General features: G+C 41.0%; 1 protein-coding gene across 2 annotated transcripts; it reads left to right on the top strand.

Moving 5' to 3' along the window:
* The first annotated feature begins 2,783 nt into the window (after window positions 1-2,783).
* Window positions 2,784-12,611, top strand: LOC115207665 (interferon-induced GTP-binding protein Mx2). Of its 2 annotated transcripts, none has more exons than XM_029774983.1 (12): window positions 2,784-3,073; window positions 5,475-5,612; window positions 5,817-5,971; window positions 6,111-6,249; window positions 6,375-6,573; window positions 9,852-9,930; window positions 10,185-10,307; window positions 10,392-10,530; window positions 10,845-11,003; window positions 11,652-11,728; window positions 11,877-12,170; window positions 12,257-12,611. In XM_029774983.1, exons 1-12 carry the CDS (start codon window positions 2,884-2,886, stop codon window positions 12,479-12,481), a joined length of 1,917 nt encoding a protein of 638 aa, XP_029630843.1. In that variant the 5' UTR covers window positions 2,784-2,883; the 3' UTR covers window positions 12,482-12,611. The 2 variants fall into 2 exon arrangements, with proteins under 2 accessions (XP_029630843.1, XP_029630844.1); XM_029774984.1 differs by lacking the exon at window positions 2,784-3,073 and adding an exon at window positions 3,084-3,225.
* The last annotated feature ends 5,598 nt before the right edge of the window (window positions 12,612-18,209 follow it).

The raw sequence follows: 18,209 nt of genomic DNA, 5'->3' as shown, positions 1-18,209 counted from the left end.
TTGTTTGTTGTAATTCAGTCCGTCTTTGTGGGCTTGTGATGTTACTTCTTTATATTTGTCTTTTTGAGTAAAGTACATTGATTACTCATATCTGCTGTCCTGCGCCTGACTCTCTACACCAGCTACACACAGGACCCTTACACCAGGTTCATCTCTCTGTAGGTGATGGCTTTGTTATGGAAGGTTTGGGAATCACTTCCTTTTAGGTGGTTGTAGAATTTAACGGCTCTTTTCTGGATTTTGATAATTAGTGGGTATCGGCCTAATTCTGCTCTAATTCTCCCTTTCTCTTTCCCACAGAGGAGAGAGGGGGAGCTGCTGGATGGTTTTGACACCTCCACACTCGGTCGTAAATTTGAGCAGGAGAGAACTCTTTCTCTACCCTTTAGTTTCAACCAAAGGAATGCCTTTGTCTAGAGAGACTAAGCCAGCCCCACCCATCTCTAAGGATTCACATGTGAGGACATGTGCTAAACAGTGAGTAGTGTAGTAAAGATTAAGACTAAAAGTGGTAGTAGCCTACAACAAGGAAAAATTCCAGGTAAACAGAAAGTGTCCAGATATTTTATAAATATTACATGATGCTTACCCAGACACACTTGTCTAAATTGATGGGTCATGTGAAAGAAATGCTGTAACCCCCAGCCACATCCAGTGGTGGAAAAAGTACTAAATATCATACTTGAGTAAAACTCTAAATAATTTCAAATTCCTTATATTAAACCATACGCAACAATTTTCTTTTCTTTTTTTTATTGACGGATAGCCAGGGGCACATTCCAACACTCAGACATAATTTACAAACAAAGCATTTGTGTTTAGTGAGTCTGCCAGATCAGATGCAGTAGGGATGACCAGGAATGTTCTCCTGATAATTGTGTGAATTGGACAATTTTCCTGTCAAAATGTAACGACTACTTTTGGGTGTCAGGGAAAATGTATGGAGTAAAAAGTACATTATTTTCTTTGGGAATGTAGTTAAAGTAAAAGTTGGCAAAAATATTATTTCTAACGTAATGATGTGGGAAATGGTCAGTGGGGAGATGTAGAAAACGAATGTCATATTGTTTTTCATTTTGTGATGTTATTAAAAACTGTATGGACCAAATACTGTAACTTGGAAAGGATACCCCCTTTATCTGTCAAGTTTTCATTCAATATGTCGGGCATAGGATATGGTAAATGAAGGAGGTATTTTTGTTAAGATAGGAATGTGATTTTAGGAGTCATATGAGAACTTCTAATCATATCCTTTACACATTAAGTAGCCACGCCCTGAGTGAGGTCAGAACGCCCCTTTTGACCAAGAGTGGATAAAGGCTTGGAAGAGGAATCAACCTTAAGACCAGGAAACGTGAGGCAGAGAGCTGCACGTTTGGATTGGTTGACGCTTTGAACCTCAACAGGAGGTGAAGAAATTAACTCACCTTCCTTTGGACCAGAGAGATCTGTCCATCGTGGTTCGAATCGTGAATAACAACACAAGCAGGAAGAGGCGAGAAGCTTACCTCAGACAATCACTGGTACAGCTGATTAGCTGTCTTAAGTCAGATATCGAGAAAAGCGAGTCTAAGTGAGACTATCACCAATGGGAACCGGTAACATGGCTGGTTATCTTCCAGAGTGAACAACAGTAGAAGACGGGAAAGTGGAGACCCCTTTCGGACAATCAGAGCCATAAAGCTAGAAGGCCAACAATTTTCTGAGAAGGCTTGGTTCCGACTGAGATAAACGACGAACCAAGGCATTTCACAAGTAAATACATTCATGACCTCTTATTCCAAACGGGCGGCGGTTTGTGTGCAAAGTATATGGTTAATGGGAGAATAGTTATAGAATGTGTCCCTTTTTCTCTGTCTCTCTCTTTTTCCCCTCCTCTCCATCTCTGTGTAATAAGCCATCATATTTTGTCAGTCCACTAGCAACCTTTGTCTCATGTAAAGGGTGTATGTTTATTCTGTGTTATTTAGTTAGCTAGTAAATAAATAATTAAACCAATTTGTGTAGTACTGAATAATGAGTTAGGCTGGTTTTTTTTCAGATCCAAGAAGGTTACGTCTGGTCAGAATGATGATTTGATAAGAGGTAATGATTAATAAGATGACTGTTTATAGATTAAATAAGTAAAGACCTTATAGAGTTTAATTCGGGAGATGGTAACTCTCTAAACCAACTTCTTCCGTGGTGACCCAAATCCTAATGAATTGTTACATGATTAATTTAATTGGGTAGTAATTAAATGTAGTTAGTGGATTAAATCAATAAAAGTCATCAGATTAATGAAAGTAAAGTCACAACACCGCCCTAGACTCCCGCGTCTGTCCAGTGCATACTTTAGCATCAGTTCGAGGTCCCTCTACACCTGCACCTCCAGAGGGGTCAGGTCTCTTCGCTGCCTGGAGGAGGAAATCAGCCATGTTGGTTCCGACCTGTCTATTAGAGAACATGCTTATAAAATGTTGAACCAACACACACAAACAAAATGTGACCTTTCCTATTGCTCAGAAATGCTATACTCATAAGTCTATCGCTGTGTGCATGATGTTAATCTGCATATTGTTGAGTCTCTGCCACTTTGTCCGTGGTTTACAGTTTAAGACATACTTAATGTTTCACATCAACACGTACAGGCTGCAAGTCAATTAATTACTTTCTGGCCTCAGGATGGTTGAGCTATTGATATTGGAAAAAATGTATGTAAAATCGAATGAGATGAAACACTCAGGTTACCTCTGTGTTGGAGAAATGAAAGTGAAACTATATTATGGATAAGTATCGTTTCCCAGGGATTACTCTTTCTACAGAACCTGTACAGCCAGTAGTCAGTTGCAGTGTAGTCAGTTGCAGTTGCAGTGTATTAACCGTTTTTTAAAATCGCAAATCATGAATTATACGCTGAACCAACATTATGAGGAGAAGGTGCGTCCCTGTATTGACCTCATCGACTCCCTGCGCTCCCTTGGCGTAGAGAAGGACCTTGCGCTGCCAGCCATCGCGGTGATAGGGGACCAGAGTTCAGGGAAGAGCTCAGTGCTGGAGGCGCTATCTGGGGTGGCTTTGCCAAGGGGGAGTGGTGAGTGATAATTCATGAACATTCTGTATGTGCATAATTTATCGTGTAGTTTAGAGTGTTAACAGTGCCTGTAGTTGTTGTTTTTCTACATAGTGTACATGTTGATAGTGTAAATTATGTGTTTATTGTGGCTTCATCATGTCAAATTCCTGGTAGGTACATGTTTATTTTTCGTACCTTTATTTACTAGGCAAGTCAGTTAAGAAAGAAAATCTTATTTTCAATGACGGCCTAGGCACAGTAGGTTAACTGCCTTGTTCAGGGGCAGAAGACAGATTTTTTTACCTTGTCAACTCTGATCTAGCAACCTCCAATGCTCTAACCACTAGGCTACCCTGCCGCCCCATATGAATGTACTTGGCGAATAAACGTTATTTAGATTCTGATGAAACAGGTGAGATGAGGGCAGTGGGAAGTAGGCCCCTAAATGCCAGGTAATCCAATATATAATATGAGTACGCGGCCAGTATGTTGCAATCAACTATACTGAACAAAAATATAAACGCAACATGCAACAATTTCATTGATTTTACTGAGTTACAGTTCAAATGAGGAAATCAGTCAATTGAAATAAATAAATTAGGTCCAAATCTATGGATTTCACATGACTAGGAATAAAGATATCCATCTGTTGGTCACAGATACAGGATCTCATCACGGTATTTTTGTGCATTAAATTTGCCATCGATAAAATGCAATTGTGTTTGCTAGTTTCTATGTTTAGTTTCTGATGTTATAGTTGATATGTACAGTGCCTTTGGAAAGTATTCAGACCCCTAGACTTTTTCCACATTTTGTTAGATTACAGCCATATTATAAAATTGATTAAGAAGTTTTTTCCCCTCATCAATCTACACACATTACCCCATAATGACAAAGCAAAAACAGGTTTTTACAAATGTTTGCTAATTTATTAAAAATAAAACCTGAAGTATCACATTTACATAAGTATCCAGACCCTTTACTCAGTACTTGGTTGAAGTACCTTTGGCAGTGATTTCAGCCTTGAGTCTTTTTGGGTATAATGCTACAAGTTTGGCACACCTGTATTTGGGGAGTTTCTCCCATTCTTCTCTGCAGATGCTCTCAAGCTCTGTCAAGTTGGATGGGGAGCGTCGCTGCACAGCTATTTTCAGGTCTCTCCAAAAATGTTCGATCAGGTTCAAGTCTGGGCTCTGGCTGGGCCACTCAACATCATTCAGGGACTTGTCCCGAAGCTACTCCTGCATTGTCTTGGCTGTGTGGTTAGGGTCATTGTCCTGTTGGAAGGTGAACCTTCTCCCCAGTCTGAGGTCCTGAGTGCTCTGGAGCAGGTTTTCATCAAGGATCTCTCTGTATTTTGTTCCGTTGATCTTTCCCTCGATCCTGACCTGTCTCCCAGCCTCTGCCGCTGAAAAACATCCCCACAGCATGATGCTGCCACCACCATGCTTCCCCGTAGGGATGGTGCTAGGTTTCCTCCAGACGTGACGCTTTGCATTCAGGCCAAAGAGTTCAATCTTCGTCAGACCAGAGAATCTTTTTTATCATGGTCTGAGAGTCTGTAGGTGCCTTTTGGCAAACTCCAAGAGTGCTGTCATGTGCCTTACTGAGGAGTGGCTTCCGTCTGGCCACTCTACCATAAAGGCCTGATCGGGGGCCCTTCTCCCCCGATTGCTCAGTTTGGCCGGGCGGCCAGCTCTAGGAAGAGTCTTGGTGGTTCCAAACTTCTTCCATTTAAGAATGATGGAGGCCACTGTGTACCTTCAATGCTCAGACATTTTTGGTACCCTTCCTCAGATCTGTGCCTACGACACAATACAGTCTCGAAGCTCTACGGACAATTCCTTCGACCTGATGGTTTGGTTTTTGCTCTGACATGCACTGTCAACTGTGGGACCTTATATAGACAGGTGTGTGCCTTTCCAAATCATGTCCAATCAATCACATTTACCACAGGTGGACTCCAATCAAGTTGTAGAAACATCTCAAGGATGATCAATGGAAACAGGATGAACCTGAGCTCAATTTCGAGCCTCATAGCAAAGGGTCTGAATACGTATGTAAATAACGTATTTCTGTTTTTTATTTTTAATGCATTTGCAAACATTTCTAAAAACCTGTTTTCGCTTTGTCATTTGGGTTATTGTGTGTAGATTTCTGAGGATTTAAAAAAAAATTTAATTCATTTTAGTGTAAGGCTGTAACATATCAACATGTGGAAAAATTCAAGGGGTCTGAATACTTTCCGAAGGCACTGTAAGTTGATATTCTTATCTCTTTTTTCTTCTCTCTCTCACTCCCCTTCTTCCAATGAACTCTCTGACAGGGTGATGAATATGGGCTGTTTTTCTCTGGGTTTCTTGCAGTTTCATTTAATCTCTTTTACACTGTCTAACTCCTCCTCTGTCAACTCTGACAGGTATTGTAACACGATGCCCTCTCGAGCTGAAGATGAAGAGGAAGAAAGAAGGAGAGGAATGGCACGGAAAAATCCGCTACCATGACCGTGAGGAGGAGATTGAGGACCCCTCTGATGTGGAGAAGAAAATTCGTGAAGGTGGGTGTGATCACTGTCATTGTGTGGTCACACCCACTCTCATTGTGGTCACACCCACTCTCATTACCTCAAGTGTCTAAACTGAGTCACTATTCTTCACTAACATACTATTTTCATGTATACCTAAAACCATGAAAAATATCATTAACTGTTGGTACAGTTAACTATTTCTAAGGCACCTGTATTCTTGTTCCCCCCCTCCAGCCCAGGATGAAATGGCAGGTGTGGGGGTGGGTATCAGTGATGACCTCATCAGCTTGGAGATTGGCTCCCCTGACGTCCCAGACCTCACACTCATCGACCTGCCAGGCATCGCCCGGGTAGCTGTCAAGGGTCAACCTGAGAACATTGGGGAACAGGTACATACCTCCACCCCACCCCCAATATTAGTGGGGAACCACTGTTCATTTGTCACCCCAGTTTTAGAGCAGAAGCCAAAATGACACGTATCCCCCCACCACACGTTATGTACAGTATAATAATCTTTGGCATTTCCAGATTAAAAATCTGATACGCAAGTTCATCACAAAGCAAGAAACAATCAACTTGGTGGTTGTGCCATGCAACGTTGACATTGCAACCACAGAGGCTTTGAAGATGGCACAAGAGGTGGACCCTCAAGGTGGAAGGACATTAGGTATTCCACACTTTATTATTTACTCAACTATTATGAAGCAAGCTCTTGTGTAATGGTGATTATAAACCATGTGGACTTGTGTTGACTTTAATGAGTTAGACTTGTGTGTGTTTCCCATTGAACAGGCATCCTGACCAAGCCTGACCTGGTAGACAAAGGCACAGAAGAGACGGTGGTGGACATAGTTCATAATGAGGTTATCCACCTGACTAAGGGCTACATGATAGTCAAGTGCAGGGGCCAGAAGGAGATCATGGAGCAAGTCTCACTGACCGAGGCCACAAAGAGGGAGAAGGCCTTCTTCAAAGAGCACGCTCATCTCAGGTTGGTCCTGTGGGTTGACGTGTGCTTTAAATCTGGTACACAGAGGGCTAACAATTAGTCAAGAACATTCTGCGGCCAATTATTGCTCTTTACCCCACAAGATAACAAGATTTAACAAAGATTCCAGCCAACGAGCCAGACCATCTTAAGCATGAAACACACTGAGAATCTGAGACCCTATAGACTGCCGATAGGTACTTATCATAGTATGAGGCCGTTCCTTCTCTTGCTAGAATAAAATACATACCTGTTGTGTACCGACCTGGTACCGATGAAACTGCCGTATCTACTTGTAGAATTGCAATGCTCAGCAGTGACCGACAACATGACTTTGAGTCAATCAGAGAGCACGGACCTCCACGTGGGGGAGGCGACTGGACCCTTACGAAGAACGATTGCAGTCAGAGTGCAGTATAACTGCAGTATGCTGCAAATACTGCGTTCAAAATAACCCCGTTTTTTTTACTGCAGTAATTTTGCAGTGTAGCTGCAGTTACAGTGCAGTACACTGCAGTTATTCTGTAACAACTGCGTCCAAAATAGTACAGTCGACTGCAGTTTTACTGCAGTTTCAAAACTGCTATAATTTTTTGTGAGGGGAGTGACAAGAAAAAAGAAAAAAATAGGGCACTTTTTCCGGTCTCATCCACCCTTTTCATGAGAATTGTTCTTTGTTTTGTGCTTGAATAGGTTTTTTTTTGTCAGGGTTGATAATGTGCCCTAGCTTATTAGTTAGCTTCCTAACTGAGCAAGGCAGTCACACACACCTCATATGAAATGAAGGGAGTGGTAATAAGTGCAGCACAATGCGCACAACACTAAATGCTTTACCAAGCTAGCTATCTGGCCACTATAGCCAGTAACATTATAATTAAATCACAATGGATATGTTTCCATGAAGCAGCTGCCTGTAGCTGGATGCCGAGTATCAATGCAGTGTCATTACTTTACCTAGCTAGCACAACAGGTAGCTAGCAAATCATGCTAACAATTTAGCTAACGTTAGCCAGGTAGCTAAAAATGTATCTATGGGCAGTATGCAATTATGGAGAGCGAATTAAAATATTGCTAACTAGTTATCTAGCTGGTGCCATCTGGCTAGTATCAACAAGGGGTTTCTACAACAATAGCAACATTAGCGCAGCTAGCTATTGACTAGACCAGTGGTTCCCAAACTTTTTATAGTCCTGTACCCCTTCAAACATTCAACCTCCAGCTGCGTACCCCCTCTAACACCAGGGTCAGCGCACTCTCAAATGTTGTTTTTTGCCATCATTGTAAGCCTGCCACACACACTATATAATACATTTATTAAACATAAGAATGAGTGCGAGTTTTTGTCACAACCCGGCTCGTGGGAAGTGACAAAGAGCTCTTATAGGACCAGGGAACAAATAATAATAATCAATCATTTTGCTCTTTATTTAACCATCTTACATATAAAACCTTATTTGTTCATTGAAAATTGTGAATAACTCACCACAGGTTAACGAGAAGGGGGTTGTAGTGAGGTGCATACTGGCAGCAGAGAAGTCAGGCGCAGGAGAGTGAAAACTGATTTACAACGGTGTCGTTTAATATCCATAAACCACCGTCAACAGAACAATACAAATCAATGGATCAAACAAAACCCGGTAATACCAGCATACCGTGCACAAGCACTACAAGAAACAATTACGGACAAGGTCATGGGGGAGAACAGAGGGTTAAATACACAACATGTAATTGATGGAATTGGAACCAGGTGTGATGGAAGACAAGACAAAACCAATGGAAAATGAAAAGTGGATCAGCGATGGCTAGAAGGTCGGTGACTTTGACCGCCGAATGACGCCCGAACATGGAGAGTGACCAACTTCGGCGGAAGTCGTGACAGGTGTGCTTGAAAGGATACACATAACTCTGCAATGTTGGGTTGTATTGGAGAGAGTCTAAGTCTTAAATCATTTTCCACACACAGTCTGTGCCTGTATTTAGTTTTCATGCTAGTGAGGGCCGAGAATCCACTCTCACATAGGTATGTGGTTGCAAAGGGCATCGGTGTCTTAACAGCGCGATTTGCCAAGGCAGGATACTCTGAGCGCAGCCCAATCCAGAAATCTGGCAGTGGCTTCTGATTAAATTACATTTTCACACAACCGCATGTTGAAATTTCAATGATGCTCTCTTGTTCACGTATCGGTAAGTGGACTGGAGGCAGGGCATGAAAGGGATAACGAATCCAGTTGCTGTGTCATCCGTTTCGGGAAAGTACCTGCGTAATTGCGCACCCAACTCACTCAGGTGTTTCTCTATATCACATTTGACATTGTCTGTAAGCTTGAGTTAATTTGCACACAAAAAAATCATACAATGATGGAAAGACCTGTGTATGTCCTTGTTAATGCAGACAGAGAAGAGCTCCAACTTCTTAATCATAGCCTCAATTTTGTCCCGCACATTGAATATAGTTGCGGAGAGTCCCTGTAATCCTAGATTCAGATCATTCAGGCGAGAAAAAACATCACCCAGATAGGCCAGTCGTGTGAGAAAATCATCATCATGCAAGCGGTCAGTAAAGAAAACTTTAAGCTCGTCTCTCAATTCTAAAAAACGTGTCAATACTTTGCCCCTTGATAATCAGCGCACTTCTGTATGTTGTAAAAGCGTTACATAGTCGCTGCCCATATCATTGCATTGTGCAGAAAATACACGAGAGTTCAGGGGCCTTGCTTTAACAAAGTTAAACTAGATGGTTTACTAGATGGTTGAATTTTATTTTTGGCAGTGAAATGAGGCTACTCAGGCGAGAAAAAAACCTCACCCCAATGTATAGCCCTGTTGGAAAATATAAATGGACTGTTTAAAAATGTGAAGAATAATTGTTAAAAAAATGTATCAATCATTTTTATTTGACGTACCCCCAATGGCATTGCGCATACCCCAGTTTGGGAATACCTGGATAGACCATAAAGCAACACACACAGACATGCATTGCCAAGCAACACTACTGCCACCTTCTGGTTTGAGTTATTTGAACAATTCTGACTGGCTAATGACTTCAAGGTCTTTTCTGTGTGAGCACAAAAGAGATTGACTGCGACATTCTGTTCAGAGTTGCTAACTATTGTCGGACGGAAAACATCTGACAATCCTACCGGTGTGTCTGAGTTGTTAGGCTGTCTCCCCTATCATTTTCAGATCTGTGTTGTTGTTGTTGTGTTATTGTCTGACAAATGCATCAACATTTTGTGAAAGGTTTGCATTGTGTTTTCACATTTTCTCTGTCCTTTATATAGCACTCTTTATGATGAGGGGCATGCCACCATCCCTAAACTGGCGGAGAAATTAACTCTTGAACTAGTGCAACATATCGAGGTGAATTCCTCTTCCATTACATTTGCTACACATTATACTATACCTTTGTTTTTTAATTAATGGCCTCTTGTTGTTTTCGAGTACCCAGTTGGATTGTGGATGAATTCAAAAAACTGATACACAAACATGTTTTGTGTATGATTTTTAATTACATTATGATGTCCCTGTACCTCTCGGCTTTATGTGAATATACAGTGATTATTTTCAGGGTGTATTGCTATATGCCTTGTTTGAATGTCTTTCTTTGTGTTTAGAAATCCATGCCTCGTCTAAAAGAGCAGATTGAGGAAAAGCTGGAGGAGACACGCACCGCTCTGGAGAAATGTGGTACCGGACCCCCTGAAGACCCAAAAGAACGGCTGTATTTTCTGATCGATGTGAGTCCCTGAAGCTCAAAGCCATCATAGTCCCTCATTCTTAGGATACACTGACATGTGATGCTTCCTCTTTCCGTGTGGCAGAAAGTGACTTTGTTCACCCAGGATGTCATTAACCTGAGCACTGGGGAGGAGCTGAAAAGTGGAGACATCAACGTCTTCTCCACACTCAGAACAGAGTTCGGGAAATGGAAGGCACAACTGGATCGCTCTGGAAAGAACTGTGAGTACACAATTCTCATAAACATTGGCCATAAATACTGCGTCAGGAAGTTTGGTAACCGAGAGTTGCCATTTATGTCAATATGTATTATTTTCCTGTATCATCCATCATCAAAATGTCAAATGTAGTGCCCAGATATTTCAAGACAAACAAAATATCATATCAAAGTTGTAGATCGTTAACATACTGCACTAAGATGTATAAAAATAATGTAGCCTCATTGCATCTTTCTTGTAAATCTAAAATGACATTGAATGTTTACACTCACACGTTTAGGTTAAGCAACAGGTTAATGTGGATGCCTCATATTGCAGTTAATAAGAAGATTGAAAAAGAAGTGGCTGATTATGAGAAGACGTACCGTGGAAGGGAGCTCCCAGGGTTCATCAACTACAAGACCTTTGAGGTGATTGTGAAAGACCAGATCAAACAACTTGAGGAACCAGCAGTCAAGAAGCTGAAAGAGTTATCAGGTACAGTATTGAGTACATAGATCTTTTTTTTTTTTATGTTTTTTTTTTTACTTATCCTGAAACCCAGTCATTGGGTTTGATTCAACTATGAAGCCAACAAAATGATATACATTTTCCCATCCAAGAATGTAGTCTATCTTTGAGTTTGGTAGTAGTTTTGAGTCCTACCGATGTCAGTATTGTTGCAGCAAAATGTTCCTGCAGCAACAGGATTTTAACGTTTAGTCCATAATGTTGCTTGATTGGTGGTTAGGCTATTAGCCGGCCAAAATTAGGCTACAGGCAAAATGTCTATTTGTTTATTTGGATCCCCATTAGCTTTTGCAGAAGCAGCAGCTACTCTTCCTGGGGTCCACAAGAAACACATAATATGACAAGTAACAAAATAGTGATACACTGATAAACAAGGACAGTCACAGAAATGTTAAATACAACAATATACAAACAATACAAATAAACAATTATGTGTGTGTGTGTGCAATACTGTTAATATAACCTTGGGTTATTGTGTGTTTTCAGTGAAGTTATGTAAATCATGAAGCTCATCTGCATTTCCTGCTGTGCAGGAAAATTCTTAGCAACAAAAGAGTGATCAAATTAAGATCCTACATCTGTATGTATCACAGTAGTGTTTCTTCCCTTTTCTAGATGCTGCTAGGAAGGCGTTCATACTGCTGGCTCAGAACAGCTTCACAGGTTTCCCTATCCTCCTGAAAACAGCAAAGGTAACTGTTTTCATAACTGTTTCTATATACTTTTCCATATTCATGTTACGATTTAAGCCTAAACTAAAATTGCCACAGCTGGCCATCAAGTTAAACCTAAACAAGATGTGGAGTTAACACATTGAATAACTCGTTTTTTGGCCTTCAGACTAAGATCGAGACAATCAAGCAGGAGAAGGAGTCTACGGCTGAGTCCATGTTGAGGACTCAGTTCAAGATGGAGCTGATAGTGTACACACAGGACAGCACCTACAGCTCTAGCCTGAGGAAGAGGAAGAGGGAGGAGGAAGCGTTGGAGGAGGGAGAGTTAGTTAAAAATCCTTCCCTTTCTTTTGGGAGTCAGAAAGTGTTACCTGTTTTCTCTGTAAGGAGTACTGTCAACGGCCATGACACCCATGCTACCCTACGGGAGATGATGCTGCACCTCAAGTCCTATTATAATGTAAGTCAGGAGTATTTACAGTAGGCTACTGTTAAAGGAAGTTCATTGTCTCATGCCCAAGAGCTGATGTTTTTTTTCTTTGCCAGATTGCCAGTCAGCGTCTGGCTGATCAGATTCCCATGGTGATCCGCTACCTGGTTCTGCAGGAGTTTGCTTCCCAGCTGCAGAGGGAGATGCTTCAGACTCTGCAGGAGAAGGACAACATCGAGCAGCTACTGAAAGAGGACATCGACATCGGCAGCAAGAGGGCTGCACTGCAGAGCAAGCTCAAACGTCTGATGAAGGCACGCAGCTACCTAGTGGAGTTTTAGTATGGACAGCTGCTTGTTAACATTTAGGATGGTCTTGTCTAATTTCAGATAGCTTGGTCAATGGAAGTAGGCATTGGGGTTTGGGGTAGATTCTGTTATCTAACTTATAATAAAGTTACTATGCAATCAAGTTCTTTGTTATCGTTTTTTTGTTTATAATATTAAACTCAAATGCAGCTAGCCTACCTGGTGGAGTGGAAAGCTGCCTGATAGCATTTGGGAACAGAGAAGGAAGTGCAATCTTTTTATTAACAGTCAATGTATAATTTATTTCTGATATTTTCACTTGTGGTTTATAGTTTATATTTCTGAAAAAATATATTTTATTGTTATTTAACGTGCTTCCTCTTTATCATGTTTGGATGGGCCTGTGGGGTGTCAGGGAAATTGCAAGATTGTTATAATGCTTGTATTGCATTATAATGGTTGTTTTATTCCACAGAATAGAGTATTCTGTTAACTATTGTGTGTGTGTTCTACTGGCCTCTATGAGATAACACTGACAGAGAGTCACATTGGTTGAAAGGTGAGGACCAAGGTGCAGCGTGGTGAGCGTACATATTCTTTATTTAGAAAGACGCCGAACAAAAAAATAACACTACCCAACAAACCGTGAAGCTAAAGGCTATGTGCCCTAAACAAAGTCAACTTCCCACAACCCAAGGAGGGAAAAAGGGCTACCTAATTATGGTTCCCAATCAGAGACAACGATAGACAGCTGTCCCTGATTGAGAACCATACCCGGCCAAAACATAGAAAATAAAGAACATAGAAAAAGGAACATAGAATGCCCACCCTAGTCACACCCTGGCCTAACCAAAATAGAGAATAATACCCTCTATGGCCAGGGCGTGACACAGAGGAGATTAACAATGTCTTTGGGTGCTAAAACCTAAAATGCATTCCAGAGAACATGAGTTACTGTTTCTGTTCTATACCGTACCAGGGAGAGATGGCTATCCAGTTTGAAATCTTAACCTTATGACCATTCTATGTATCTGTTGTTCGTCATGTAGGTTGAAAGGGGTGTATTTTGGCTATAAAAGATCTTTGTACTTTTGTTTTGCCACTCTCAATGATTCATTAGAAATGGTGAATCGTTGAAAGTCATTGCTATTGCAAAGCTCTTATTATTAAAGATTTAGTTTAAGTATAACTCTGACTTGTGTGTTAAGTTTGTCTCTCCTCATTTGATAAGACAGAAATTAACCACCACAGGGGACCACAGAACATCAACTTACCCACTGGGCAAAAACTGGTTGAATCAACATTGTTTCCACATCATTTCAGGCCTTGTGAAACAATCCTATAGGATTATTGATTTTTTCAATAGAATCCTATAGGATTCACACAATCCTATAGGATCTCGTCACCTCCATCAGAATCCTTTTGGAATCCTATTAGAATACTTTTCTACTATAGGAAATAAAAAGTTAGCATATTGGATTCTATAGGATTCTCACAGTCCTATAGGATTTTGTGTCACCTGTATTAGAATCACATTGGAATTATATTGGACTACTTTTTTCCTATTGGGAATCAAAAGTAATCCTATCAGACCCTATACGATTCTTGCAGTCCTATAGGATTTTGTATCACCTCTACCAGAATCCTATTGGAATCCTATATTGGACTACTTTTTTTCCTGATGTTTTTTGAACAATACAAAACATCCACAAACAAACAAAAACATACAGACGCACACAAACATTCACATCACCCCACTCACCTGCTCACACCCTCATCTCCAGCGCCCACCTCAAATGGCACCATTTTGTTTCTCTCCGTCGCCCACACTCTTTCAACATTTAGATTACAAGTATTTCGCTACACATCTGCTAAACACATGACAAATACAATTTGATTTGATTTGATTAGATAATAAAGCATTTGACCTTTCCATAGTGTTAACGATGCAGGATTGATTGTTTTTTCAGGATGATTGACAAGAAAAGCATCGTCCAACCAATCGGGTATCTCACAGAAACCTCGTATGCCATCTCTTGAAATATGCAGACAGACGGATATTTTTTTATTTTTTATCCTATAGGTTTTTGATAAGTCTTGTAGGATTTTGTCACCCCAATCAGAATCCTATTAGAACATTTTTCATCCTCAGATGCAGAGCCGTCAAACCCTGTCTGCAGATGAAGAGGTCCCAATGAATGTCCCAAGAGAATAAGGGTACATCCTTGTATACCATTGATTATACACTGAACAAAAATATAAATGCAACATGTAAAGGGTTGGTTCCATGTTTCATGAGCTGAAATTAAAGATCCCAGAAATGTTCCATACACACTAAAAGCTTATTTCTCTCAAATGTTGTGCACAAATTTGTTTACATCCCTGTTAGTGAGCATTTCTCTTTTGCCACGATAATCTATTCACCTGATAGGTGTGGCATATCAAGAAGCTGATTAAATAGCATGATCATTACATAGGTGCACCTTGTTCTGGGGAAAATAAAAGGCCACTCTAAAATTAGCAGTTTTGTCACACAGCACAATGCCACAGATGTCTCACGTTTTGAGAAAGTGTGCAATAGGCATGCTGACTGCAGGAATGTCCACCAGAGCTGTTACCAGAGAATTGAATGTACATTTTTGCTTCTTCACCTGCAGGATTGTCTGATGGGTGGAGGGGGGGGGCCCTGCCCACTTTTTACTAAGACGTCAAACCTTAACATATGAGTTAGCTTACTTGTACACTTTGAAACTACATGAAAGTGTTGATTTTCGTTTCAAGTTTAGTGTTGAAATGTAATTGTTTTAATTGTTTACACAGCTGCCAACACTCCTCTGTCCCAGCTGTGGCATTCTATTACCCTTACGTCCCTGTTCCTGTTGTAAAAGTCCTTAGTGAGGCACCTTTCAGATCATCCTTAATAGTCTTCTATCTAATCAGTCACTTAAGGTCATTCATTTTATGTGAAGATGGACACGCTTACCTGGTTTCCCTCTCTGCTGACTGCCATCCAGCGGGCCCAGCCTTCACAGCCTCCCTATCAACAGCAGGCTGTCTTGGCACCAGCTCCTGCCACAGCCAAAGAGCTCTGAGAGTCCGTGATGGAAACAGGTAATTGTTAATATATGACACACACTTACTGCTTGCGTGCTGGCCAATGCGATTTTGGTTTCTCTCACCAGAACCCACCTCAAATATCTTTTACATTTTCAGAAAATGTTCCTTGATCGCAGAACGCCACTTTTCATCAAGGCTGAAAGGGTCCAATGTGGGTGTCCTGTGTGGTTAATTATTTTTCAAAGAAGTTAAGAGACTAAACTAGGAGTCAGTTTTGTAGTACAATCTATTAATCAGAGCTAAAGCTCACCGCAAAGGTAGTCAATGCCATGCAATGGAAATTGACAGCTGGCATTGTGAGTTATCAATGAAGTCACCATGAGACTGTTCATGAGCTTTGATTATTGTTGTTGCATTTGTATGTGAATACTTGTTGTATAATTTGCTGTTTGTAAACAATTACAAACATGTTAAAGGCTATGATAAATGTGTTATTTGTTAGGCTTTGCTAAATTGCAAAACATAACAATGGAGTGGAAAATATGTTGACAACAACAGCTTTGATTGATTGCAATGTTATTCAATGTGTCATTTCAATAAAAACATACACTAAAACATGCTTGGTTAAAACTTTTATTATAACATGAAGAGTATGTGTACCTGTCACGCCTTCAGACAGACCTGTACTCATTCACAGAGGGACGGAACTACCATCCACTGCGCACTGAGCAGAACTGCACTCCCAACCAGTTGTGGGAAATTGGTAATGCAAGTTCCCGCACTTGCCTGTAACCTAAGTGACAACGAAATGATGACTGCTGCTATAAACCCTAAAAGGCCATTCTGAGTCATTTGGCAGAGACATTTATCTACATGTTGTCGACTTTGTAGAGGAAATTGTGAGGGAAGAGGGAATGTTAGGAAGATACGGGAAAAGTACGCACACACGCATACCATTCCAGATACACCAGATAGGAACCCAGACAGTGAAGGGGTTTGGACGTCTGTTACCTTGACATTTCCTGCTGCGCTCTGTTGTCCATTGTTGAGAGAGAGGTTGAGAGAGGTTGAGAGAGAGAGGTTGAGAGAGAGAGGTTGAGAGAGAGAGGTTGAGAGAGAGAGGTTGAGAGAGAGGTTGAGAGAGAGAGGTTGAGAGAGAGGTTGAGAGAGAGAGGTTGAGAGAGAGAGGTTGAGAGAGAGAGGTTGAGAGAGAGAGGTTGAGAGAGAGGTTGAGAGAGAGAGGTTGAGAGAGAGGTTGAGAGAGAGAGGTTGAGAGAGAGGTTGAGAGAGAGAGGTTGAGAGAGAGGTTGAGAGAGAAAGGTTGAGAGAGAGAGGTTGAGAGAGAGAGGTTGAGAGAGAGGTTGAGAGAGAGAGGTTGAGAGAGAGGTTGAGAGAGAGAGGTTGAGAGAGAGAGGTTGAGAGAGAGAGGTTGAGAGAGAGAGGTTGAGAGAGAGAGGTTGAGAGAGAGGTTGAGAGAGAGAGGTTGAGAGAGAGGTTGAGAGAGAGAGGTTGAGAGAGAGAGGTTGAGAGAGAGAGGTTGAGAGAGAGGTTGAGAGAGAAAGGTTGAGAGAGAGGTTGAGAGAGAGAGATTGAGAGAGAGGTTGAGAGAGAGAGGTTGAGAGAGAGGTTGAGAGAGAGAGGTTGAGAGAGAGAGGTTGAGAGAGAGAGGTTGAGAGAGAGAGGTTGAGAGAGAGAGGTTGAGAGAGAGGTTGAGAGAGAGAGGTTGAGAGAGAGAGGTTGAGAGAGAGAGGTTGAGAGAGAGGTTGAGAGAGAGAGGTTGAGAGAGAGAGGTTGAGAGAGAGAGGTTGAGAGAGAGGTTGAGAGAGAGAGGTTGAGAGAGAGGTTGAGAGAGAGAGGTTGAGAGAGAGGTTGAGAGAGAGAGATCTCATACCACTCTCTTCGTGTTATAATAAAGGTTTTATTAGAACTCATTTCAAATTTGAAGTCCCCTGCCTTTGCCAGTATGTCTTCCAGCTGCTTCTTTCCAAAAGATGACGGTCGCTTGATGGCAAACTCATGCCCCAGACATGACGATGGTCCCCTCCTCAAAAGAGCGGTGGGGAACCCACCTTTTCCACCACATTCATCTAACAGGGAAGACACAGAGAACTTGGCCTGGATAACATACATACATACTGTAGATATCAAACATCAAATGTTACATACTCCATTACTGGTAACACTAAACAATACAATTACATTTAGTCTGTAATAATTGAGGTGACCAAATGTATCATGTAGTCTACTGATGTGACTAAATGTATCTGGTATCTATTGATGTGACTAAATGTACCTATAATCTATTGATGTGACTAAATGAATCTGGTATCTATTGATGTGACTAAATGTACCTATAATCTATTGATGTGACTAAATGTACCTATAATCTATTGATGTGACTAAATGAATCTGGTATCTATTGATGTGACTAAATGTACCTATAATCTATTGATGTGACTAAATGTACCTATAATCTATTGATGTGACTAAATGTACCTATAATCTATTGATGTGACTAAATGTATCTGGTATCTATTGATGTGACTAAATGTACCTATAATCTATTGATGTGACTAAATGTACCTATAATCTATTGATGTGACTAAATGTACCTATCATCTATTGATGTGACTAAATGTACCTATAATCTATTGATGTGACTAAATGTATCTGGTATCTATTGATGTGACTAAATGTACCTATA

The sequence above is a fragment of the Salmo trutta genome, chromosome 14 (genome assembly GCF_901001165.1).
Source record: "Salmo trutta chromosome 14, fSalTru1.1, whole genome shotgun sequence".
NCBI classification, from domain to species: domain Eukaryota; kingdom Metazoa; phylum Chordata; class Actinopteri; order Salmoniformes; family Salmonidae; genus Salmo; species Salmo trutta.
The sequence above is the reverse complement of the archived record's forward strand: the minus strand, read 5'-3'. Positions and strand labels throughout refer to the sequence as shown.